The 24,183-nt window shown below is 56.1% G+C and overlaps 2 protein-coding genes across 3 annotated transcripts; both read right to left on the bottom strand.

Moving 5' to 3' along the window:
- Positions 1-537: 537 nt before the first annotated feature.
- MADCAM1 (mucosal vascular addressin cell adhesion molecule 1) lies at positions 538-4,382 on the bottom strand. Its single transcript, XM_062014821.1, has 5 exons — positions 3,425-4,382; positions 2,603-2,869; positions 2,179-2,493; positions 1,204-1,866; positions 538-1,041 (listed from the first exon to the last, which is right to left on the bottom strand). The coding sequence occupies exons 1-5, from the start codon at positions 3,594-3,596 to the stop codon at positions 917-919; spliced, it is 1,542 nt and encodes a 513-aa protein (XP_061870805.1). The 5' UTR covers positions 3,597-4,382; the 3' UTR covers positions 538-916.
- Positions 4,383-7,008: 2,626 nt separating this feature from the next.
- On the bottom strand, positions 7,009-21,565 carry LOC104557594 (hippocampus abundant transcript 1 protein). Of its 2 annotated transcripts, none has more exons than XM_062014823.1 (12): positions 21,355-21,565; positions 18,705-18,800; positions 18,440-18,502; positions 16,486-16,613; positions 15,983-16,097; positions 15,189-15,407; positions 14,423-14,536; positions 13,907-13,978; positions 13,086-13,198; positions 12,849-12,946; positions 11,778-11,944; positions 7,009-7,988 (listed from the first exon to the last, which is right to left on the bottom strand). In XM_062014823.1, exons 1-12 carry the CDS (start codon positions 21,436-21,438, stop codon positions 7,938-7,940), a joined length of 1,320 nt encoding a protein of 439 aa, XP_061870807.1. In that variant the 5' UTR covers positions 21,439-21,565; the 3' UTR covers positions 7,009-7,937. The 2 variants fall into 2 exon arrangements, with proteins under 2 accessions (XP_061870807.1, XP_061870806.1); XM_062014822.1 differs by lacking the exon at positions 7,009-7,988 and adding an exon at positions 7,997-11,690.
- Between the last annotated feature and the right edge of the window lie 2,618 nt (positions 21,566-24,183).

Raw genomic sequence — 24,183 nt, 5'->3', positions numbered from 1 at the left:
GCCAGCCTGTGCCTGTTACCCCTTGTCCTGCCACTGGCCACCACACACCAAACACTGGCCCCATCCTCCTGACACCCACCCTGCAGGGATTGATCAGCACTGCTGAGATCCCCCTGAGCTCAGGCTTCTCTTCTCCAGTTGAACAGCCCCAGGGCTGCAGCCTTTCCTCCTCACACACATGTTCCATCCCCTCAGCATCTTGGTGTCCCTGCACTGGCCTCTCTCCAGCAGTTCCCTGTCTCTCTGCAATGGGGGAGCCCAGAACTGGCTGCAATACCTGAGTCCTGATGCCATGTCCTTGTGGTGTGTGGCACCATCCAGCTGCCAAGTGACACTGCTCTGCTGAGGCAGCAGTGGAAAGCTCTGGCCCTCACAGCCACACTTATCTGTGAGATCCAGATGGAAGGGCCCTGCAGAGCTCATCCCTGCTCAAGCAGGTTCCCCTCACTCAGGGGGCACAGGAATGTGTCCAGGATTTGAACAGGAATAACCCTTTATTGGAGTCCCCCCCTGCCCCAAAGCCCTGCTCCCCTCTGCCTGTGCCTGCTGGGGGTACACCCACCCCCACCCAGGGCTGCTTCGACCCCTCTGCTGTGACAGAGGTGCTGGGAGCCCCTGAGGGCCAGACCCCCACGAGCTCTCAGTGACCCAGCCCCAGGGTCACTGTGACATCCCTGCTGCTCTCCTTTCCAGCCCTTCCCCTCTCAGGGGTCCCACAGGCAGCTCCCAGCCTCTCCTCACACACAGCTCCTCTGAGCATCCCCCAGTGAGCCCCCACAGAGCCCCTCAGGGGTCCCTCCTGTGCAGCAGCAGCCTCAGGCATAGGTGAAGCTTTCACAGCAGCAGCAGCTTGGAGGTCTGGGGGTGCTGGGGGCTGTACCAGGGGGCTCTGGACATCTGTAGGTGGCTCCTGCTTCTAAGGCAGCTCGTACTGAGATCTGAATCGTTTCCAGAGGCGACGAGACACGATGCCTGTCAGGATCAGGCCCAGCAGGGAGACTGTTGTCCCCACTGTGACAGCAGTGCCTGTGCTGAACCAACCTGCCAAGACACAAGACAGACTGATCATTGCAGGCAAGGGGTGAGCAGAGAGACCCCTTCCCCCTCCCAGCACCAAACCTGGCACAAACACAACTGCCTGCAGCCAAGCCCAAGCAAAGGGGAGGGAGGGTAAAGGAGTGGGGGCTGCAGACCACCACTCACCATCCAACACCATCAGCTGCAGACTGACCACCTGGGAGCTGTGGCCAAGCAGGACACACTGGTAGTGACCCTGGTGCTGGGGCTCAGCGTGGTCCAGCCACAGCGTGGAGCTGCTGCCTGACACCATCTCCTGGTAGTGTGAGAGGGCCACAGGGGTCTGTAGCCAGAGCACTGAGGCATTGCCAGGGCACTGAGCCTGGCACTCGATGCTCAGGGCCCTGCCCCGTGTCCCCTGGGGAGGCAGTGACCAGATCCTCAGGCTGCAGGCAGGGACTGTCCCCACTGATGGCACTGTCCCCACTGATGGCTTTATCCCCTTCTCTGCTGGAGGTGAGCCCCAGCTGATGCTGCCCAGGCTTGTCTCCTGCACCTCAGCTCTGGGGCTTGTGCTGATGGAGCTGGGGAGGGTGGTGGGGGCTGCTTGTGCCGTGGGACTACCTTTGGTGAGGTCCTGGGGAGCTGAGTGCTCTGTGGAATGGGGGTTGGTGGTAGCAGCCAGCTCCAGGATGGTCTCAGCATCAGGCTCCTGCAGGGTGGTGGTCAGGGCTGTGGTGGGATCATCTGTGGTGGCTGCAGGCCTGGCTGTGCTGGGGCTTCTTGTAGCTGCCACTGTCTGGGGGCTCCTCGTGGAGGTGGCCAAGGCCACCAGCTCCTCTGTCACAGCTGTGGACACAGTGGGTCAGTGTGGCTTTGCCACAGCCCAGAGCTGGGCACACACTATCCCTGTGGGGTGACAACCTCCTCTGCCCATGCAGCCCCATCCTCCTCCAACCCCAGGAGCAGAGCCATGCTGGGAAGGGAGAGGCAGAGCAAAGCTGCACCCCTGCCACGTTCACAGGGACAGGGATGGGACATGTGCAGAGAGCAGCACAGAAATGGGAGCTGCCCCTGTTCCAGGCAAAGCCATTTCAAGCAGTGCAGGGCAACAAGGCTCAGCTCCAGCTTGTGGAGCCTGGTCCCCACCCCAGCACTTACCCCCAGTGCTCACAGCCACAGCCGCCACCCGCCTGAAGGTCTCCTGCCCGAGGCTCAGCGTCACCTCACACCTGAACTCCAGCCCTTCTCCCACCTCCTCCCCAGCCACTGGCAGCACTGACACGATGTCAAAAAGCTCCTCTTCAGTCTCTGTGACATCCAAATCTGCCTCCTCCAGGGCTTGGTCCCCTCTGTACCAGGTGAGCTCCAGCCCCCTGAGCGGGTACACGCTGCGGGCTGAGCAGCGCAGGCTGCCAGGCTGCCCAGGCTCCAGGGCACGGGGCTCTGCCTCCAGCTCCAGCCTGTCTGGGAGGGCTGAGCAAGGAAGAGCAATGTCAAGCAGTGATTTTTAAGCAGCTGCTGCCCTGAGAGGAGTGACCTGCCTCAGGGAATGCAGCAGACAGCAAGGCTGAGGAGTTCTTACCGTAGACCTTCAGGTCGACCGTGCGCTGGTAGTGCCGCCCCTGGCAGCTCCCCTGGCAGATCTTGGTGCCTGCTGTTGTGACCACAGCACTGCTGATGTGCAGGATGCTGTGTGTGGGGGAGGAGGTGATATTCCCCAGGTTGGTGTCCAGCCCTTTCCACTGCACTGTGCCCCCAGCACAGGCCAGGGAGCAGTTCAGCTGCACCGAGCCCTTGTACTGCACCACTGGCTCCTGTGGCATCACCAGCAGCCTGGCAGAGGGTTGCCCTGGGGTGGAGGAAGGAACAAAGCCTGGGGTTTAGGGAAAGGGGACAATCAGCAGCAGGTTGCCTGGCTAGGGTGCTGCTTCCCCTGTTTGCTCAGGACAGTCAGGTGCTGCATGAGCTCCGTCCCCATCACTACACTGAGCTCATTAGGGCTGGCCAAGGCTTCCCCCACACTGCCACTGTCCCAGGGCACTGGGAGTGCCAAGGAGCCAACATTGTGGTGGTTGCCAGCTTAGGTCTGCCCCACCACAGGCATTAATTGCCACATGGTCCATCACACTCCCACTGCAACTTTCCAGCTGCTTATAGAGCCCAAATGCCCCTTCCCCTCTGTTCTCACCCTCCCCCAGTGAACTGCTGCTCTGGCAGGGACACAGGAGCTGGACCAGGCACATGCTGTCACTCTCCAGCTCAGAGAGCTCAGATGAGGAGCTGTAGCAGCTTTTGGAGCTCAGCAATGGGGAGCCCCCAAGGCTGTGCTGGCCCATGGTGCCATAGGGATGGGCAGCACAAGGGGTTGAGAGACTGGGACAGCTCTTGGTGCCATGGAACTCACCATTGCAGCCCCACAAGCTGAGGAGGATGAGGAGGAGAGGAGTCTGTTCCATCACCCACAGAGCCAGTGGCAGGCTCAGCACAGCAGCAAGGGCTGGTTTTCCTTTCTTCCCTCCTTCCAGGCAGCAAACTCCACGGGCTGGGGGATGTCTCCTGGTGGCTGCCAGCCCCATCCTCAGCCCTTCTTAAGCTCTGTAGGAACCGCCCCTTGTGAGCACCAGCCCCGGGGGGGGGGGCTCCACAACTTCCCAGCCTGAGGGGTATTTCCAGAGCTTGCTGATTTTCTTCCAAGTTCACCTCTTGCACAACACTCATCTCCAAAGCTGAAGGCTCTTCTGGCAGCCCCAAACCCATTTGGTCCAAAAAGAGTTGTCACAAGGCTGCAGGACCCCCAGCACTCCCCCCACACCAGGCAGCTCTGGCAGGCTCCTGCACCCCAAGATATGGCTGAGTTCCTTTCCCAGGTCTCACCAGGCTCTACTGTTGTCCCCTCAGAGCTTCTGGCAAACCAGCTTTTTTCTCACACTCCACACCCCAAGATCTGAACTGAAACCCAGGGCTTAGGAGCAGCAGATCCCCAGGGCACAGGCAGGAGATGTCCCAGCCCCAGGCTCAGCTGCTGCTCCCCAGGGCTGCAGACAGCATCGATTCCCACAGCACAGTCTTCCCAAGGATGAGTGGAGGTGTTCCTGGCTGGCTGAGTTTGATGGTAGAGATGGAAAGTGTTAGCACATGGAAGATGTTGATTTCCCTGTGTTATCCAGCCCCAAGGCCTTGGCACAGCCTCAGGCATCGCTTCCTCACTCAGCTCCCCAGCAAAAGACAGAGCCAGTCCTGCCCCATCCCAGCCCTCCAGGCTGTGGAAGGGCTGGAGGAGGAGGGGGATGTGCTCAGTCCTGCATCTCCTTGTCACAGAAGGTGGAAAGTCAGAGCAGGACCTGACCATTTCCCATCTGGGAAGTCTCAGGGGAGGCAGCTCCGGGCAGTGGGCGAGTCGCATCCTTTTGGGTCATTAATCCTCTGAGGGTCCAGGAGGCCTCTCCAGCAAGGGAAGTGATCTGTAAACAACTGCCATCGAATATGCACATTCAGCTGATGCCAGGTGATTAATGGCTCTGGGGTTTTTGTTCCTTCCATCCTGTGTTAACAGAGACACTTCCCGGAGTTTCCACGGCGGCCGCCGGAGCCCCCGGCCCTGGGCTGGGATGAGCCACGGCCAGAGCTGCTGCAGGGGCTGGCTCAGCCCTTCCCAGCACAGGCACAGGACACCCAAGGACACCTCAGTGTGGTACTGGGGATCTGCCTCCCCCTCCTGCACCCACAGCCTGGCTGGTCCCTCTGGGGGTGATGGGTGAAGGGCCTGAGCGAGCCTGGGGCAAAAGGGTCATAGAAACATGGAACCCTGAGTGCAGGGGCTGGAAGGGCCCTGCAGAGCTGCTCCAGCCCCAGCCCCTGCTCAAGTAGCTTCCCCTGGCTCAGGGGCACAGGAACGTGTCCAGGTGGGGTTGGAAACCTCCTGAGAAGGAGCCTCCACACCCTCCCTGGGCAGCCTGGGCCAGGGCTCCCTCACCTCAGCACCAAAGGACTTGCTCCTCCTGTGCCAGGGGCACTGCCTGTGTGCCAGCCTGTGCCTGTTACCCCTTATCCACCACAGAACAAACACTGGCCCCAGCCTCCTGACACCCACCCTGCAGGGATTGAGCAGCACTGCTGAGATCCCCCTGAGCTCAGGCTTCTCTTCTCCAGTTGAACAGCCCCAGGGCTGCAGCCTTTCCTCCTCACACACATGTTCCATCCCCTCAGCATCTTGCTGTCCCTGCACTGGCCTCTCTCCAGCAGTTCCCTGTCTCTCTGCAGCTGGGGAGCCCAGAACTGGCCCCAGGACTCCAGATGAGGCCTCAGCAGGGCAGAGCAGAGGGGGAGCACAACCTCCCTTGCCCTGCTGCCCACACTCTCTTGCTGCCCCCAGGCTGCCATTGGCTCTTGCCCACGAGGGCACGTTGCTGCTCATGGTCAGTTTATTCTCACCCAGCACTCCCAGGTCTCTCTCCTGGAGCTGCTCTCCAGCAGGTCACCCCCAGCCTGTGCTGGTGCTGGGCTTGTTCCTCCCCATGTGCCCAGGCTCCACACCCTGCAGCTCAGGGTGAGCTACTTCATGAGGGGAAGGAGTCCTTTAAGCTCACCAAGGGAAGCCCTGTGCTCATGGCCATGCTCTCTACAAGAGGATTTTGGTTCAGGGAGGGCAAAACAGTGAAAATACAGATTATTGAAGGCAGCTGCCCTTGGCTGGAGTCTGGTGCAGCTTCCAGCTGGGGCTCCTGTGCTGGTGGATCAGCACTGAGGGGTCCTGGAGGGATCAATCCTGGCTCTTGGGTGCTGCACTGACTGCCAGGTCCCCACCTGTGAGGGGGCTGTGGACCACACTCTGGTGTTCCTGTGAGAGGTGTCTCTCAGTGTCACACCCCAAGTGCCCTTCAACATGATGCTTCAGGTGAGAAAAGACAAAGTAAACCTGAAATGAGCATCTGGCCCAGAGCTGAGCACTCAGGGAGCAGATCTCCTGTCAGAAAAGCACCTTTCCCAGACCAGGCATCAGCAGATGAACAGCTGCCAGAAAGTCCAGTGCCTTGTGATGCACTTCCTCAGGTTCAGGGTTTGCAGAGCCTGGGAGTGGACAGGACAGCACAAGGAAATGGGGGTTATGGAAACCTGATAAACCTCCAAATCCCTGAAGGCCAACTCTACCAGCACAGTTATGGAGGCAGGGAGAGGACAGGGCAGGCTCTCAGAGCCATATGGGAGCTCTGGGGGGTCTGATGCTGAGCTCCCCCTCACCCCTCATGCAGTGACCCACTGCAGTTCCCACTCCTCCACCCACCTGGGTTCTCCTGCACCTCCAGCATCCACAGCCAGCTTCCCCACCTCAGACACAGCCAAAAGAGCCCTGGCAGGGGCTGCCCAGATGGGCTGTGGAGGCTCCTTCTCTGGAGACATCCAACCCCAGCTGGATGAGTCCCTGTGTGCCCTGCTCTGGGTGCCCTGCTCTGGCAGGGGGGTTGCACTGGATGAGCTTCCCAGGTCCCTTCCAGCCCTTGAGATTGTGTGGAGAGATCTCAGCAGCTTCACATACAAGGCAGAAAACCCACCTTTAGGCACTTTCAGGGCAGAGTTTTCCACCCAACAGGAAACCTTTGAAGTCAGAGCAAAGGGAATGATGGTTTTCAAGAACCAGAAGCCCCAACACTTTTTCCTGGAAGCCCCCAGTGCTTCCTCCTCAGGGGCAGGAGCAGGGGGCTGCTGCCAGGCAATGCTTAACCCAAAGGCCCTTCTCAGGAAGCAAAACAGCTCAGCAGGGAGAGACAGAGCAGAGAGGGCTGAGCTCTCCCCCTGCACAGGATACCCCCAAAGCCCCTGGAGCCCTGGGCTGTCATCACTTCTGCTGTCAGAAATAACAGGGCTGGAAGAGGGGTTAATGAGGATAATGGGAAGAAGGCTGAAGGGAATCTCATCCCACAGCTCTGCCCCTCAGCCAGCAGCAGTGCTGGGCTGCCTCAGCCATCACCACACCAAGGAGAGGACAAGCCAGGATCCAAACACCTTCCCTTTATTGTCAGCAGGGAGACAAGCTGAGGATTCTTTCTCAAGTTGAGGTGAATAAAAAACCCCTCAATCAAAACAAGCTCAAGCCCAGAGGAAACAAATACCAAAGGCAACATATTGTATAATAGATGGGTTGTGCTTCCAGCTCCTTGCAGGATATCAGCCATCAAGCACCAGATCCCTTCCAAGAGCTGACTTGGGTGTGTTTGTCATTGCTGGGATTATGTTGTTGACTTAATACCATCTTCAGCCACCAAAAGAAGTGTTGGAATGAGTAAGATAAGATCTAAATTAAGCCTGGCTGGAAATGAAGACACCAGAGGCTGGGCTGCTAAAAACCAGCCTGAGAGGAGGCTCCAGTGAGGCTGGTGTGGGGAGGTGGGAGGTGGGAGGCAGGGAGCTGGCAGCAGGAGCTGCCCCAGCATCCTGGGATGGGGCTGGGGGCAAGTGGCCCTGGGCCAGCTCAAACAGACCTGATTCTGGTCCTGGTCACACAGACATAGACCTGGTGATCAGTCCCTGCAGGGTGGGTGTCAGGAGGATGGGGCCAGTGGTTGGTGTGTGGTGGCCAGTGGCAGGACAAGGGGTACCAGGCACAGGCTGGCACACAGGCAGTGCCCCTGGCACAGGAGAAAGTCCTTTGGTGCTGAGGGGAGGGAGCCCTGGCCCAGGCTGCCCAGGGAGGGTGTGGAGGCTCCTTCTCAGGAGGTTTCCAACCCCACCTGGACACGTTCCTGTGCCCCTGAGCCAGGGGAAGCTGCTGGAGCAGGGGCTGGAGCAGCTCTGCAGGGCCTTTCCCACCCCACCATTCACCATGTTGTGCCTGTGCCCACGTGAGGCTGATTTACAAGGCCTTTTGTAACCTCTTCAGCACAACTGACACAGGCTGAGGTGACCAGAAGCACAGGCCAGGCTCAGAGCCACCCTGTGCCACAGCAGCGAGGGAGAAAGATGAGGACAGAGAACTGCAACACAACAGGAAAGCAGCAGTTTAATAAATAATCCATCAGAGGGAGAGATTAGCCAGTTCTAAACACAACCTGAACTGAAATCAATACATTTCACTGTTAGCTTACAAAAGAAACACCCCCAACCCCAAGAGCTACAGAGATGCACGTGCCAGTGAAAGGTGGGAGCACAGAGGTACTGCCATTGCTCAGGGAACAGGGGCTCTCCCCATGGCCACCCTCTGCAAAGAGACTCCAAGATGTCAGCAGCCATCCAAGTGCAGAGCAAAGAATGAAAACCAGTCAAGTCCAAAAAGCTCCTGGTTTGAGAACTCAAGTGGCCAAAAGGAAAGGAATGGTTTGAGGTGGGGAGGGAGGGGTTGATGCAACACCACCAGTCCAAACTCACTTGGAACTGCTGCCAGGACTCAAGCCAACCTTTGCCTTGTGTTTGGGGCAGTGCTGTTACCTCCCCCCTTGGATTCTGCCTGCAGGCAAGCTCTGGGAGTGGAGATGTTCAAGAGGGAGGCTCAGGCACTGCACAGCACAGAGAGGAGGGGGGGTAAGAAAAAAGCTCTTTAAAAAAGTTGCTTTTTCATCTAGAAAGTAACAAAACTTGGCAAAAGTAGCTGAATGCTCCATAGGGATTCTCCCATGGCACCCTGCACCATCACCAGCCCTTCAGAATGAGCCATTCTTCATTCAGGTCTGGTAATTTCATCTCTTGTCACCACTTGGCCCAAGTTTTCCTCTGTCACCTGAAGGCAGAACGGTGGGTGGGTGGGTGGGTGACGTCCCTGTGCTGATGGGGAAGGGGGTTACCTCAAGCTGAGGAGCTCCAAACCCATCCCTGCCTACAGTCACACAGACCCTTCTGGCATCACCCAGCCCTGAGCTCAGAGGCTGGTGAAGCAACCAAACCACTCCAAGGCCATCAGTGAGGAGCTGAGGGATGTCAGTGACTCAGGTATCACGTTGTGAGGATGGGGACTGAGTTGGGAGGGGAGGAAGATCACACCCAGGGCAGGGGAGGCTGAGATGCCACAGGCAGCAGCAGTGGCCAGAGGGAATGGGGGTAGAAAGAGGTGAGTTGCAATAAATTATCTGTCCTGGAAAGGCTTTTTAAAAATATATCTCTCTATACTTTATATCATATAAACTCTGTTCCTCTTTATCATTCACCTTCCACTGTGTTCTACCCCTGAAGCTCTGAAAGCCTCAGTGGGAGGGGAGGTATCAATTTGGGGGTTGTTTCCACTTCATTGGTGTGTTTTTGTAAGGGACAAACCTACCCCAATTCATTCCCAGAAGGAAATGAAATGCCAGATGCACTTGGTGAAGCTCCAGGGGGGAAAAAGGTATTTTTTGGTGAGCAACAGAGAGTCAGGATTTGCTGCCTGGAAGTTTGAAGTGACTGGAATGCCCTCAGGAAAGCAACATGTTTGCTGTGCACACACACAAGAGTTCCCAGGAAGGTTTAGGGGAGCAATCACCACAATGGGCTTGGGAAAAGTGGAGTCACAGCAGGACACAGACTTGAGGCTTTCTGGGAGCTCTGCTCTCCAGTGCTGCAGCAGCAGCAAAGCCTCTCCCCATCCATGGTGGCTGCCCTCTGCTCACTCTGCTCTTACAGCTCTGATCACAGCATCTCTCAGGCTGGATTCATGCCAGCCATTAGGAATGGTTTCACTTCAACATCCACCTCCAACAGTTCATTGGTCCAGAAACCTGGTGAAGGGACATTGGATTCCTAGTTCAGCTCAGCTGAGGCAGGCAGTGGCTCCAAGTTGTTCATCACCAACAGATCTACACTCAGTTGTAGCTCTTGATCTATCCAAGGCCAAAATGAAGCAGCCCTGATGCCAACAGGAGGAGGTGAGATGCTGAACACAGCCAGTGTCCACATCCCCTCAGGCTCCTGGAGAGAGGGGATGGCCTGAGCTCCCCCTGCCTGTGCTGGCTGTGAGGCAGAGGCAAAGGACACGTGCAACCACTGCTGCACAGACACAGCAGAAGCCACAATGACCCCTTTGTAAAGCCCCAAGTTGTGACAGGGCTCCCTCTCCTGTTTGGCCTTCTCCCCCAACCCTCCAGGGGAGGGATCTCAGCCAGGCAGCAACAGCCACTGCACATACCCTGCTCTGAGACAGAACTACTTTTGGCCACTTTACCTTCAAGCCCTCAACAATTGATCCCTCAAGTGTTCCCAGTTTGGTCTTAGCTCCCCTGCCATGACTTCTGACCACACTCAAAGGAGAACAATTGCTTCTTGCCCTCTGCCCCATCTCTGTGTATCTATAACCAACCAAACCCTCTCTAAGCCTTTATCTTTGCTTCTTCCACAACACTCCAGTTCAATTATCTGCTGCCCTTCCTACACAAGAGCTGAACCCCACAGCAGAGGCTGCAGTTCCACTTCTTTTCCACCAGAAAGCAACCTTTCACAGCAGGCTCAGAAACACTCCATGGCCTCCAAACCCACCAGCTCAACTGCAATCATCACCAGCAGCATCTTTTGGACTGAGTCAAAACAAGCTGCAGTTGTTATCTGGTTTCATATCAGATGGCAAGAGCCTGGGGGAGGGAAGAAACTATCAACATGCTTTAGAGAAGTGCTCAAGAGAAACAGCTGTTGCTCTGACCTTTCTCTCAGGAAATGAAGCTTTATGGCAATGCCTCAGAGTTTAGTTTCTGACCAACCCTTACCAGATGTAGGGGAAAAAAAATGAAGAGGGCTCTGAAAAATCCTTCCACCTGTGGAGGCAGCAACAGCCACTGTGGCATCAGCATCACCAAGGCTAAAGAAAACACAAGTGCAAACGCTGCTGCTCGTCTCCATCAGGGATTCCTGCAGCTGCCTCCTCTCCTCTGCCCCTTCTCCCTGCTGGCAGCTGAAACCTCACCCCTGCAGTTCCTCTCACCTTCACCAGAACATCAAGATTTGGGGGTGGGAGGGGTTTAGGGGGGAGGGAGTTTTCCTTGGGTTAGAATGAGTAAGTTCCTCAGCAGGCAGGATCTGCTCCCAGCACTCCAGCCACTGCCCCGGCTTGTTGCCAAAGCTCTCCCCAGGCTGAGGTCAGCTGGTGGAGGGAGAGGGGCAAAGTGCCAGTCACAGAAGGGGATTGGGCACATCACAGAGGCCTTGGGTGACTCTGCTGGCAGCTTGGTTAGTTCATGTTAGCACAAAGCCAAGGAGAGCTCCTGGGTTTGGGGCTGGCAGGTGGAGTGTTTGGCAGGTCACAGCACGGAGCTCAGTGGTTGTGCTCTGCAGGATCCTCCCTCTCTGCCTGGAGCAGCTCAGCATCTCCCCTCTCCATCAGCACCAGGTGATACAACCCCCTTTTTGCACCAGCTGGGTATATTTGGCTTGAAGGGGACCCTGTCCCATCTCATTAGTGGTACAGTCTGTTACCTCCTTTCTCCTCTCCCCTCTCTCTCCCCAAACTCCCCCTGCCTAAGTCCATCCTGAATCTGGAGCTGAGACACAGCCAAGTCCTTTCTCTGCCAAGCTCAGACACTGCTGTCCTCCAGCAGAGGCTCTTTGCCATCAGATCCTCCAGCCTGGGGGCTGTGGGGGTGGCTCTGGGCTCCGTTACTGTGCTTCTTGTGGCTGCCTGACCTCAGGGTAAGGTTGTGTTCAGGGATGAACAAGGCCACCAAGAGCGAGAGGAGGACAGAACAAGCCCCAAACAGGAAGGGAGGCCCTGGGATAATGCTGCTCTGTAGGGAGAAGAAGAGGAGTGGTTAATGCTGGAGTGCAAGGACAGAGCAGCCAAGCAAGGGGAGGGAGAAAACTGAACAGCTTACCTCATCTGTAGGGTTGGCCATGTTGGGTTTGGAGGCCTTGCCCAAAGTTTCCACCTCAGCCATCTCATTCAACTCCACGTGGAAGAGATAGAAAACAAAGCCATAGAGTGCTGGCCCCAGGCCATTGCACAGCCCCCTGATGCCAGTGATCATCCCCTGCACCACACCTGGGGACACAGCAAGGACAGGAAGATATGCCTCCAGCTCTCTGAAGAGACTCTTTTGATTCCAGGATGCTTACAAGTGCAAAGACAGGATGAAACACTCAGATCTGTACTGACACACACTCCACAGATGAAGTGCTGAGTAGCTTTGCATGGTGTCAGGTTGTGTAATACTCTGATGCTGAGCTTGCTACCACAGAGAATGAGCATGGGCACATCAAGGAACCACTGCCAAGGGGACTGGAATATAAGGCAGCCAAGTCTGTGGACTCAGGGTTGAGCAGTTAAACGATTAAGCATCAGTTTCCTCTCTGCTTCAGAGGCAACACTGAACACCCATGTGCATAATGAATGAATCTCCCCCTCAAAGCATCAGCCAAGGTCAAAGGCAAGAGTCTGAACACTGCTAAGGACAAAGTGACACTGCAGTTGGCACTGATGCTCCTGCCCAGCCCTCCACAGCAACCCCAGGGTTGGTGTTCCAGCTCCAGGCTGGGGCAGAGGGGCTGGGAAGCTGCTGGAGGGAAAGGGCCTGGGGGGGTTGGTGCCAGTGGCTGAACAGGAACCAGCAGCGTGCCCAGAGGGCCAAGAAGCCAAGGGCATCCTGGCTGGGATCAGCAGCGGGGTGGCAGCAGGAGCAGGGCAGGGATTGTCCCCTGTGCTGGGCCCTGGGGAGGCTGCAGCTCCAGGGCTGTGTTCAGGCAGAATTGTTTCCCTGAGAGGGGTGTCACCCCTGTGCCAGGCTGCCCAGGGAGCTGGGGGAGTGCCCAGCCCTGGAGGGATCCCAAAGCCGTGGGGCTGAGGTGCTGAGGGCTGTGGGTCAGTGCTGGCCTGGGCAGGGTGAGGGCAGAGCTGGGACTGCAGCAGCTTCAAGGCCTTTGCCAAACTGAAAGGATTCTGGACTCACCCTGTTGGTCAGGATCTGCATTCCTAGACACCATGGCACTGATGGCTGGGAAGGTGATGCTGGACATGGCAGCCACAGCTCCTGCTGCCCACATCATCCTGGCAGAGAAAGAGTCAGCAGTTAGGCACAGGCTGCTGTGGCAGGGCAGCAGCTCCCCATCCAGGGCACAGAGCCAAGCAGCCACTGTGGAAGGAGAAACCTGTTGATATCAAGAGCCAAATACAAGCAAAGTCTTACCAAGGCTGTGATCCAAAGCCATACCAGGCAAGCTGCAGGATCTGGAAGCCCAGCCCCAGCAGGATGGTGTTTTTGTTTCCTATGGAGCGCATGAGAATTCCCAACACAACTGTCTGCAAGGGAAAGAGGCCATTTCAAAGGAAGCACAAGGAGAGATGGCAACACTGTAAGAGAAGAGGAATCCAAGGGAACTTGTGCTGCTGTGAGATTGGCTATCACACATATGCACTCCTCTGCTCTTGTAATGCTGGTACAGATCAGCACATCACAGAGGCATTTGGTTGGCAAAGCCCCTGAAGCTGCTGCAGTCCCAGCCCTGCCCTCACCCTGCCCAGCCCAGCACTGACCCACAGCCCTCAGCACCTCAGCTCCAGGGCTTTGGGATCCCTCCAGGGCTGGGCACTCCCCCAGCTCCCTGGGCAGCCTGGCACAGGGGTGACACCCCTCTCAGGGAAACAGTTCTGCCTGAACACAGCCCTGGAGCTGCAGTCTCCCCAGGGCCCAGCACAGGGGACAATCCTTGCCCTGCTCCTGCTGCCACCCCAGTGCTGATCCAAGCCAGGATGCCCTTGGCTTCTTGGCCACAGCAATCAGAGCACAACCTACAGAGTCTTTCAGAGCAATTTGAGGCCACCCCAGTTCACCAGTTTGTTATACATCAAGCAGCTACACTCAAACCATCACAGCAAGGGATGCAGGTGCTGTGTGTGGGTCCAACAACATCTGTGTGGCTCCAGGGATTCTGCCAACCCACAGGCCCTGATTACCAGAAACTTTGGACTAAGCAGACTGCTAGAGGCAGGTCTGAAATTGCATCTCACCTGAGCCAGGATGGAGAGAATTCCAACCACACCAATAAAGGCTGCCACAGTCTCTGAGGAAAAACCAATGACCTGGGAAAACACCAAAGAAGGGATTGTTCAGGCAAGAGTTTTGTAGCACATGAGAAAAGCCACTCCACCAGTGTCACTGCTGTTTACTGACCTTGCTTATCAGGTACTTCAACATCAATCAGCTGTACCTTCCACTACCTGCCTGCTGCCACTGGGACACAACAGAAGATTTCCCTCTGGCTGAAGAAACAGCTTTAAAGCACTGAGGTCACCTCAAGTGCCTGGAAGTGGCATGGACAGGACAAACCAGGGGCCAAACACAAGGGTCCTGGCAATTCCCACAGAGCACTCACCCAGCTCCAACACAGGGAAAAGCTGTAACAAGTCCCTACTTCCAGCTTCAAGTCTACTAAAGCTATTGGCCAAGATTATAGCTTGCAACTAACTATTTGCAGCCTGGGCTTTGTTGCATTGAGAGCTTTCCCCTTGTTGCAGGACACTGACCTGGCGCAGGTAGAGGAAAAAGCTGGAGTACTGGCCAGCTTCAGGAAGGTAGGAGAGAAACACGGTGATACAGATGAGCAGCACTGTTGAATCCTGACCCACTTTCCTCAAGGACTGAAAGGAATCAAAAGAAACAGTTTCCACATCATTAAATAGTCTCCAGGTACAGAAACAACAAACCCAAGTGCTTCAGTCACTCTCATATCTAAGTGAGTGCTGGAAGGAAACCTGAGCGGTGTTTTAGAGGAAGATCAGGAGTGCAACTGCATCAACTGACAGCCCAGCAGGAGGAATTGGTACCTTTCAGTTTCTCAGATTGATAGGCAAGTGTTTTTCATCAGAATTGGGTTTTTTTTATTCACTCAGACAAAATAACCTTCCTGGTAAGCAAAGCTGAGGTGAAACTGTGTGTAACTTCATTGTTACCAAAGGCTCTGAGAAGCCAGCAACACAAAAGGCTTCTCCTGACACAGTACTACTGCTAAGGAATGGGATCTGTACTTAAATAACTGGCACATTTCCACCAGGCTCTTGCTTCAGGACATCTGGAGCTGCTTTTAGATGGTTTGTAACAGCATGAGATGAGTTAGAACAGCTTTAGAGAAGTGCAGTCTGCCATCAGGCAGAAACTGCACCCTCCAAGGGGTTACTCTATAGCCTCACACCCTCCATCTTTAGTGGAATGCATCTTCCTTTGGAGAGAAATCAGCAGAACCCAACCAAATACAAGCATTACCAGTAAGGAACCAGGAGTAAGATTGCTTACAGCAAAGGGATCTGCTTGTTCCCAAGAGATTGGAGCTCCCCAGGAGACTGGGCGCATCTCTTCTGGCAGAGACTCTGGCACAGCCAACAGGATGAAACCAATGTCCAGCAAAGCAACACCTGAAGCCAACACAACCACCAAGGTATCTCCATAGGCTTGGGAAAGGTATGCACCAATTGCTGGGCTTGTCACCAGACTGGCAGCAAACGTGGCTGAGACCTGCAAGCACAAAGCATTAATCCAGCTTCTTCCTCCCCAGAGCTTGTTCTGTCCTCCAGCCCAACCCAAGGCTACTGGTTTTGTTATCTTTGATGGTTATAATCTGGGTGAGCAGGGACTCCTGGAGACAGAGAGGTGATGTGTTCTCTTGGTGCAATCATGGCTAAGTTCTACCAGAGGGATGTGAAAGGTATCCTAATGAGCCATACACTGAGTTAGTACTCAGTAACCCTAGAGAAAAGGGCCTGATGACAAAAAGCAACAGAGCCTGCTCCCTTTCCTCATGCAAAGCAGCTCTCAGACCAGGCTCCCTTTCCTCATGCAAAGCAGCTCTCAGACCAGGCTGGTTTCAAGGCTAAGCAACAACACAGCCTGAACAGCAGGTCACACAGAGCTCACCCCTCTGCTCTCGGTGCTAAACCACAGAGACTGTGCAACTACTGAAGCACTTCTCTTTTCACTGATACTGTCCTCAAGCTTGGTAATAAATCCCCCAGCTTGTTTTTATGCCCCTCCTACTTGCAAACCCCTAAATATTTCAGGGGACAAAGGGCAGGTGTTGCTCAGGTCCTTACCAGGCCATAGGCTGTGCTGCGTTCATGCTCCTGTGTGATGTCAGCAACGTAGGCAAAGATCACAGAGAAGGTGACAGCAAAGACTCCAGACATGGAAATGACAGCAAAATACCACCTGAAAAAGGCATTGCCAAAGGTAGAGTTAGAAAGCAACCACCTGCTAGCCCCCAGCTGCTGAATTAGAACCTCTCCAGCCCTGCTTGACTGCACCAGGAACATGGGAGTTCCAGTCTGGTGGCTCATGGAGTTGTACCAGTCGTTCTCCCCCCAGGGGAAGGAAACATCAGCATGCTCTGAGAGTGATTATGCACCTGTCAGTAGAACAGGCACCAGGAAAGGAAAGACAGACTCCTCCTTTCTCATATTGAACCTTCCTGTAGAACCAATCCTTCTCCAGACTTGTCCATCTCATCCCCATGTGCCACACTCACTCACTCCCAGGGCTCGGGCTCACCCTCGCTCCTCTCCTCAGAGCCCCTCAGTTAGAACAAGAGACAACTCACCATGGACTGATCTTCATCAAGGGAATTGGTGCACATGTGAAGAAGACAGTGAGGAGGAGGAAGGACTTCCTGCCCCAGACATCAGAGAGAGCACCAATCAGTGGGGCACTTAGAAAAGAAAGCAGACCCTGGGACAGACAGACAGGATGACAGTCAAATCCCATATGGTCAATGGCAACAGGTTTTGGTATCATCTGAAGATAAAAATACAAGGAGATGATCACAGAATCCCTGAGTGCTGGGGCTGGAAGGGCCCTGCAGAGCTGCTCCAGTCCCAGCCCCTGCTCCAGCAGCTTCCCCTGGCTCAGGGGCACAGGAACGTGTCCAGCTGGGGTTGGAAACCTCCTGAGAAGGAGCCTCCACACCCTCCCTGGGCAGCCTGGGCCAGGGCTCCCTCACCTCAGCACCAAAGGACTTGCTCCTCCTGTGCCAGGGGCACTGCCTGTGTGCCAGCCTGTGCCTGTTACCCCTTGTCCTGTCCCTGGCCACCACACACCAAACACTGGCCCATCCTCCTGACACCCACCCTTTAGGGCTTGATCAGCACTGAGAAGGGCCCCCTGAGCTCAGGCTTCTCTTCTCCAGTTGAACAGCCCCAGGTGTCTCCCCCTTTCCTCATCAGAGAGATGTTCCAGTCCCCTTGCTAATCCTCAACCCATTCCTATTCTCTACAAGCAGGCAAAGCCAAACCAGAATCATTTGCTAAACACCTCACATCCTTTTGAGGAGGAAAAAAAAACCCAGTCCCTGCCCAGTTAGGCCCTGCCAATGCCCCTGAGGGCTCCTGTTTCTCTGCAGCTGCTCCAGCTGAGGCCGTCCCAGACACGCCTGTGCTGCCAGGAGCTGCCCTGCCACAACCTAAAACACACTGGCACAGCTCCATCACATTAACATCTGCTGCAGTTCTAAGGAAAGCCTCTTCTCTTTCAGATGAAGGCAACACAGAGGTGATGAGATGCCAAGGCTATCAAGCACAAGTAAAACTGTTCAGCACCTTCCAGGCGTGAGATGAGCAGGGAAGAGCCCTCAGGTGCATCTGGGAGTGCCCAACTGACAGCAAAAAGCCCTCTCTGGGGGCATCCTCTGAGATCCTCTGGCCAAAGCCAGGGCCTAACAATCTGTTTTCATAGTATCATAGAATCATTTGGGTTGGCAAAGCCCCTGAAGCTGCTGCAGGCCCAGCCCTGCCCTCACCCTGCCCAGCACTGACCCACAGCCCTCAGCACCTCAGCTCCAGGGCTTTGGGATCCCTCCAGGGCTGGGCACTCCCCCAGCTCCCTGGGCAGCCTGGCACAGGGGCTGACACCCCTCTCAGGGAAACAGTTCTGCCTCAGCTCCAACCTCAACCTCCCCTGGGGCAACTCCAGCCCCTTTCCTCTGGTCCTGTCATTCCTCACTGTGGAGAAAAGACCAACCCCCACCTCCCTGCAGCCTCCCATCAGGGAGTGTCAGACAGTGATCATGTCTCCTCTTTCCCAACTCTGAACACAGGGCTACTGTTTGTCCAGTAAAGTTGCTTCTATTTCTCCTCAGGGAATGCTGCTCTAGCCCAAACTCACTGTGCCACACCACACTGCCCACCTTCTGTCCCACCAAGACCCATTTAATTCCATTTCTATTACTAAGTTCACATGTCCCTCCTTTTTCATTCACTTATGCTCCAGAAGATGGATTCAGGGCTGATCTCATGCTGATTGGAATATTTCCAGCTGAAACACACAGCTGTTACACCCCAAACCCACCCTGACAAGCAGCATGTTGTTAATGCTGCTCACTAAAATCAGCCACAGGAGCTGCCCCAGGTCTGTGCTCTGGCAATTCCCACCCCAAACTCCAACCTCAACATGTCAAATACTGACAAACTGACATCAGCAAATGCCACAGAGGACAGTGGTTTGTCACCTCTTGCATTGATTGAGGATTCAAATGAAAGCTTGAGAGGAATATGCCTTACTTTGACTCCATGAATCAGGCCATTCATCAAGAATGTGTGCTGAGGAAAAGTCTGGTGTAACACCTGGGAAAGAAAAGGAAAACCAAGAGGAAAAACCAGAGCTTTTCTGCAAAACAGACAGATACCTGGCAGAGAAAAAGCTGGCAAAAGGGCAAATATGTGTGCTGTGGCTCTTGGAGGAGCTCCAGTTCCCAAGGTCCCACAGCCTTTCCTCATGAGAAAGTGGTTTCAGTCCCCTCAGCATCTTGGTAGGCCAGTTACTCACCGTCAGCATTGGTGTGGTCAGTAGCCCCCAGGCAAAGAACTCCAGGAATATAACCACCACAGCATGGTACACACTGGGCTCCCCAAGCCCCTGGCGCTGCAAAAACAGAGCTGCATCAGTTAAAAAAGAACCACACATGCTCTGAGATAGATCTGACACACCTGCTTGGACACTGAAACATCAACTGTGCCCTCAGCTGTTCCTCAAGGCATTTTTGTGAGTGTAGCTCTAACCCCTCAGCACCAAAGTCCATCTACCCAGCCTGGGGAGAAAGGCACAGTCCTCAGAACAGCTGCTGAGAAAAGATCTTGCTGCTTTTTCTCTCCCATGAAGGTTCTCTCATGATTCTTTCAGGGCAACATTTCTCCTGTCACTTTTACAAGTGCCAAATCTCAGCTCCTGGCCCTGGAGGTTTTCTCCTGCAAAGTCAGGAGCTCACAAAGGAAGGAGAGGAAAGCACACAAGTTGCAGGCAAATGCCACTGCACTGACATTCAGGAGCACACTGGAACCCATTTCTGGTTGAGCAAACCACATGGTCTGAGCTCCCTGAGAAGTGTAGTCCAGCCCTGACACACCATCAATAAAACCACCTAAAATGCCTTTGATCTCAGTAATTTACCAGCTTCCAGTGGCCTGAAGAGTGTCCAGAAGCTGAAGAATCCTCCCAGCCAAAGGGATGTTGGATTTGCTATGGGAACCCTCAAATCCACAGGCATTTATTTCTTCTAGGCTCAGAGAATACACTTTGGTAGCTCATTTCCTCACAGCTGACTGACATTTCTACACTGTGCTCCTGAGATGCACCTTGGGCTGCTCCCTGAGATGATTTGTATCTGTATCAGCATCCTGCCTCCAGCATTGGCTGGAAGATACCTCAGGGGCAGGAACTCAAGGACCTTGGTATGTGAAGAGTGAGCTTTTCCCCAGCCACATCCTCCCAGGTTTTGACAGAAGAACAATTCAGGTGAGTAGAACACCTGTGGCTTTAGTTGAAACTCAAAGAGAAGGTAGCAAGGAGACATGATTATGTCCACAGACAACTAAAACTTGCCTCCTGCAGCCAGGTTAACTCTGCTTGAACCATCAAGCAACAGCATCCACACAAGAGGCACCCAACCCCAGGGCACATCATCACTAAAAGAAGTCAGGTCTGTTACACACAGATGAGATCCTGTTTTGCAGCACAAGGAGAAGCCCCAAGGCAGTCCAAAGGCAGTAATTAAGAGCACAGCTATCATTACCCACCCTGCTCCACAAAGCTGCCCTTTCCTCTTCCTGTCATCATCCCTCTCTACCCTCTAATGTAGTTACACACTGTTAAACCATGTGACTGTAACCAAATGAACAGCCCATCTCTCTGCACTGAGCAGAGCCAGATCTAAGCTGTTCACAGCTTCATGTCACTCCAATTTACCAACCATCTTATTGTGTTAAGAGGCCTTAAATGATTCAGGGCAGGCAACCTCCTTGGGAGTATGTGATCACCCCACCAAATCCCTTCTCTACAGCACATGCAGCTGCTACCACAAAATACAGAGAGGCTACAGGCAGGAGGGTGAAAACAAGCACAAAGATACCAGGAGCCTGTGGGATGGGCCAGTGCCTCATGATCAGAGCTACTGTTCCCCGAAGAGAGTAAGCCCAGGGAGAAAGAGCTTGTGAGCATCTTAGGCTGAGGTGTGTCCAACCCAAAGCTGCCTCTGCAGCACTGATCCTGTCCCAGAGAGCAGGGCTCAGAGGATCACAGAATCCCTGAATGCTGGGGCTGGAAGGGCCCTGCAGAGCTGCTCCAGCCCCAGCCCCTGCTACAGCAGCTTGCCCTGGCTCAGGGGCACAGGAACGTGTCCAGGTGGGGTTGGAAACCTCCTGAGAAGGAGCCTCCACACCCTCCCTGGGCAGCCTGGGCCAGGGCTCCCTCAGCTCAGCACCAAAGGACTTGCTCCTCCTGTGCCAGGGGCACTGCCTGTGTGCCAGCCTGTGCCTGGTACCCCTTGTCCTGCCACTGGCCACCACACACCAAACACTGGCCCCATCCTCCTGACACCCACCCTGCAGGGATTGATCAGCACTGATGAGCTCCCCCTGAGCTCAGGCTTCTCTTCTCCAGTTGAACAGCCCCAGGGCTGCAGCCTTTCCTTCTCACACACATGTTCCATCCCCTCAGCATCTTGCTGTCCCTGCACTGGCCTCTCTCCAGCAGTTCCCTGTCTCTCTGCAACTGGGGAGCCCAGAACTGGCCACAGGACTCCAGCTGAGGCCTCACCAGTAATGAATGACAGGACAAGAAGAAAGGGGCTGCAGCTGCCCCAGGGGAGGTTGAGGCTGGAGCTGAGGCAGAACTGTTTCCCTGAGAGGGGTGTGAGCCCCTGTGCCAGGCTGCCCAGGGAGCTGGGGGAGTGCCCAGCCCTGGAAGGATCCCAAAGCCCTGGGGCTGAGGTGCTGGGGGCCGTGGGGCAGTGCTGGGCAGGGTGAGGGCAGGGCTGGGCCTGCAGCACCTCCAGGGCTTTGCCATCCCAACCCGCCCCGTGACTCGCTGTGTCCGTGACCCGGCTCCCTCAGCCCCGCTCCCGCCCGTCACACCGCGGCCTCCCAGCCCGGCGGCCCCGCCGCTCCTCCCCGGCTGCCCTCTGTCCCCCCGCAGCGCTCACGCCGGGCCCGTCCCGGATCACGATCTTCTTGGCCAGCAGGACGCTGCGGTTGAGCCGCTTCTTCTTCTTCTTCTCGCCGGTCATGGCGTGGCCGGGCCGCTGCCTTTCGCCGACCTCCACCGCTGCCCCATCCTCCCCACCGCACGCCGGGCCGGGCCGCGCCGAGCCCGCAGCCGAAGCCGGGCCCGGAGCCGCTGGGCGCGGGGGCAGCGCCGGGCCCGGGGGCGGGAGCCCGGCTGGCGGCGGCGGCCGAGGGAGGGAGGCCCGCCCGCAGGCCCCGCCCCGTCACCATGGCGACGGCAACTTCCGGCGCTCCGCCGCGCCCCCCCGCTCGCACCCTATTGGCTGCTCCGCCTCGTCCCGCTCGGCCGAGGAGGGATTTGATTGGCCCACAAGGGGAAGGCGGCGGTGGCGCTGCCGTCACGGAGGCGGCGCAAGGCATGACGGGATGGCTGGGTCCTCCCCGCCGGTCCTCCAGGGTGAGGCGGCGGGTCCCGTCCTCCCGCACGCGGCCACGGGGCGGGTTGGGATGGCACAGCCGCGGGCACAGGCCTCCCCTCACCCTGCCCAGCCCACCTCTGGCCCACAGCGCTCAGCTCCGGGGCTCTGGGAGCCCCCCAGGGCTGGGCAGTGCCTGGGCAGCCTGGCACAGGGTGACAGCCCTCTGAGGGGAGCGCTTCCATCCCCTCCCGGCCTCCCTCGTCCTCCTCCCGGTTGCAGGTGTCTGTGTTTCCAGAAAGCCTTAGTCACAGAGCACACACACAGCCCCCTGCCTCGTTCAACGCTGAACTCGGTGCCCCATCACTTGGATGTTGAGTGATGAGCAGAGAGTGGCAAGCAAAGGGTTAAATGCATGCAATAGGTGCCAGTAGCCTCTTGCCTATTGTGCAGACACCTGTGAGCAGGAGGCCTCCAAAATCAGCTCAAGAAATCGGCTACAGACCATGGGACTGAGCAGAGAAACAACCTCAGAGCAGTTCAGCAAAGCCCCAGTGTCCAAAGTGACTCAATTGCTTCATTAACAGTGAAATTAATGTTACACCCCTTTGATACCTCTAAAAATCATAATGAGCTCAAAGGAGCACATGCTGAACAGAATCATTTCAGTTGGAAAAGCTCCTGGAGTCCAACCACTCCCCTCACACTGCTCAGCCCACCATCAACCCACAGCCCTGGGGCTGCTCAGCCTGGAGAGGAGAAGCCTGAGCTCAGGGGGAGCCCAGCAGTGCTGATCAATCCCTGCAGGGTGGGTGTCAGGAGGATGGGGCCAGTGGTTGGTGTGAGGTGGCCAGTGGCAGGACAAGGGGTACCAGGCACAGGCTGGCACACAGGCAGTGCCCCTGGCACAGGAGGAGAAAGTCCTTTGGTGCTGAGGTGAGGGAGCCCTGGCCCAGGCTGCCCAGGGAGGGTGTGGAGGCTCCTTCCATGGAGGTTTCCAACCCCACCTGGACACGTTCCTGTGCCCCCTGAGCCAGGGGAAGCTGCTGGAGCAGGGGCTGGAGCTGTAACAGCTCTGCAGGACCCTTCCACCCCCACCATTCAGGGATTCTATGATGCTCTGGTGAAGGGCTGGCTCTTGCTGCTGGCATTGCCTACAGGCACCTCCTGGCTGGAGCAGGAGCCAGGCCATGAGCAAAAGGCTGAGCAGCAACCTGCAGCCACCCCAGGGGCTATTGGCACAGGCTGCTGAAGGGCTGCTCCTCTGCTTGCCTCAGCCCTGCTCAGTGCCAGGCTGGTGACTCCCTCCTCTCAGTGCTTCCATCAGCTTCAGTGAGGTCACTACAGCCCAGCACCTTCTCAGGAGGGTCCTGGCCCTTTCCACAAGCCTGGCACCGAGGGGAGATGTGGAGGGAGCAGGGAGAGCCATGTGCACCCTGGCACCACTCAGTGCTTGGCCGTGTGTGCACGTGTTCTCCTCCCCTAATTAATCCTTCATGGGCTGGAGAGCACTTGCTGTTGATTCCCCTAATGCAATGCTAGAGGTGTAAGGAGATTAATTAGGCAGGGTTTAGAGAAGTTATGCAAATCAGGTGCCACCAGGGATCAGCTGCCCCTGGGGACTGGTGGGGTGGAAGCTCTGCTCACCAGCCTTGGCTTGTGTTGGCTCAGTCCCAGGGCTGTGGGGCCAGCATGTGCACGTGTGGCTGTGGCAGAGGGTGGCCAGGACAGCCTGGAAGGATGTCACAGTGAGACAGAACCCACAGAGTGGTGGAGCAACAAGATGCTGCAAGGCTGCCCCATGCCCAAGGAGCAGCCAAGGCTGCAATCCAGGCTTTCCTTCAAGCAATGATTAAAAGCAGCCAGGGGAAAGCCCTTGATGTGGAGATAACTCTCCAGAGCCTGAGCCCACTTGCAAATGAGAGGAAGATAATCCCCTGGCCAGCAGGGACTTGTGCAGGAGAAGGAGAGCTGTGCCAGCCTCTCAGGGCTAGAGGCAAACATGCTGCTGTGGTGGGCACAGGGCTGGTGGGGGCTGCTGCTCTGTGCCTGGCTCTGCTCCCAACCCCATGCCACAGGGTGCCTGATCTCACCCCCAGAGCACACTACACGTGGTATGAAGTGCCTGTGACCTCCACAGGGACCTGGTGCCTTCCCTTGGGCTGACTCCCACCCCCAGAAACCTGCACCCAAAGCCACCCACACTGGGCAGGACCCTGAGTTCCCACAGGGTCCCACTGGAGCCAGCTTGAGAGCAGAGAGGAGCCTGACTCCTTCCACTGTCTGCAGCAGCTGGAAAACAAAACCAAGGAGGGTGGAGAGAGGAGAGAGAGCAGAGAAGTGGTTCCTAATATGGCAACAGCAAATGTAATTCTATTACCTTGATTTATT

The sequence above is a fragment of the Colius striatus genome, chromosome 25 (genome assembly GCF_028858725.1).
Source record: "Colius striatus isolate bColStr4 chromosome 25, bColStr4.1.hap1, whole genome shotgun sequence".
NCBI classification, from domain to species: domain Eukaryota; kingdom Metazoa; phylum Chordata; class Aves; order Coliiformes; family Coliidae; genus Colius; species Colius striatus.
The sequence above is the reverse complement of the archived record's forward strand: the minus strand, read 5'-3'. Positions and strand labels throughout refer to the sequence as shown.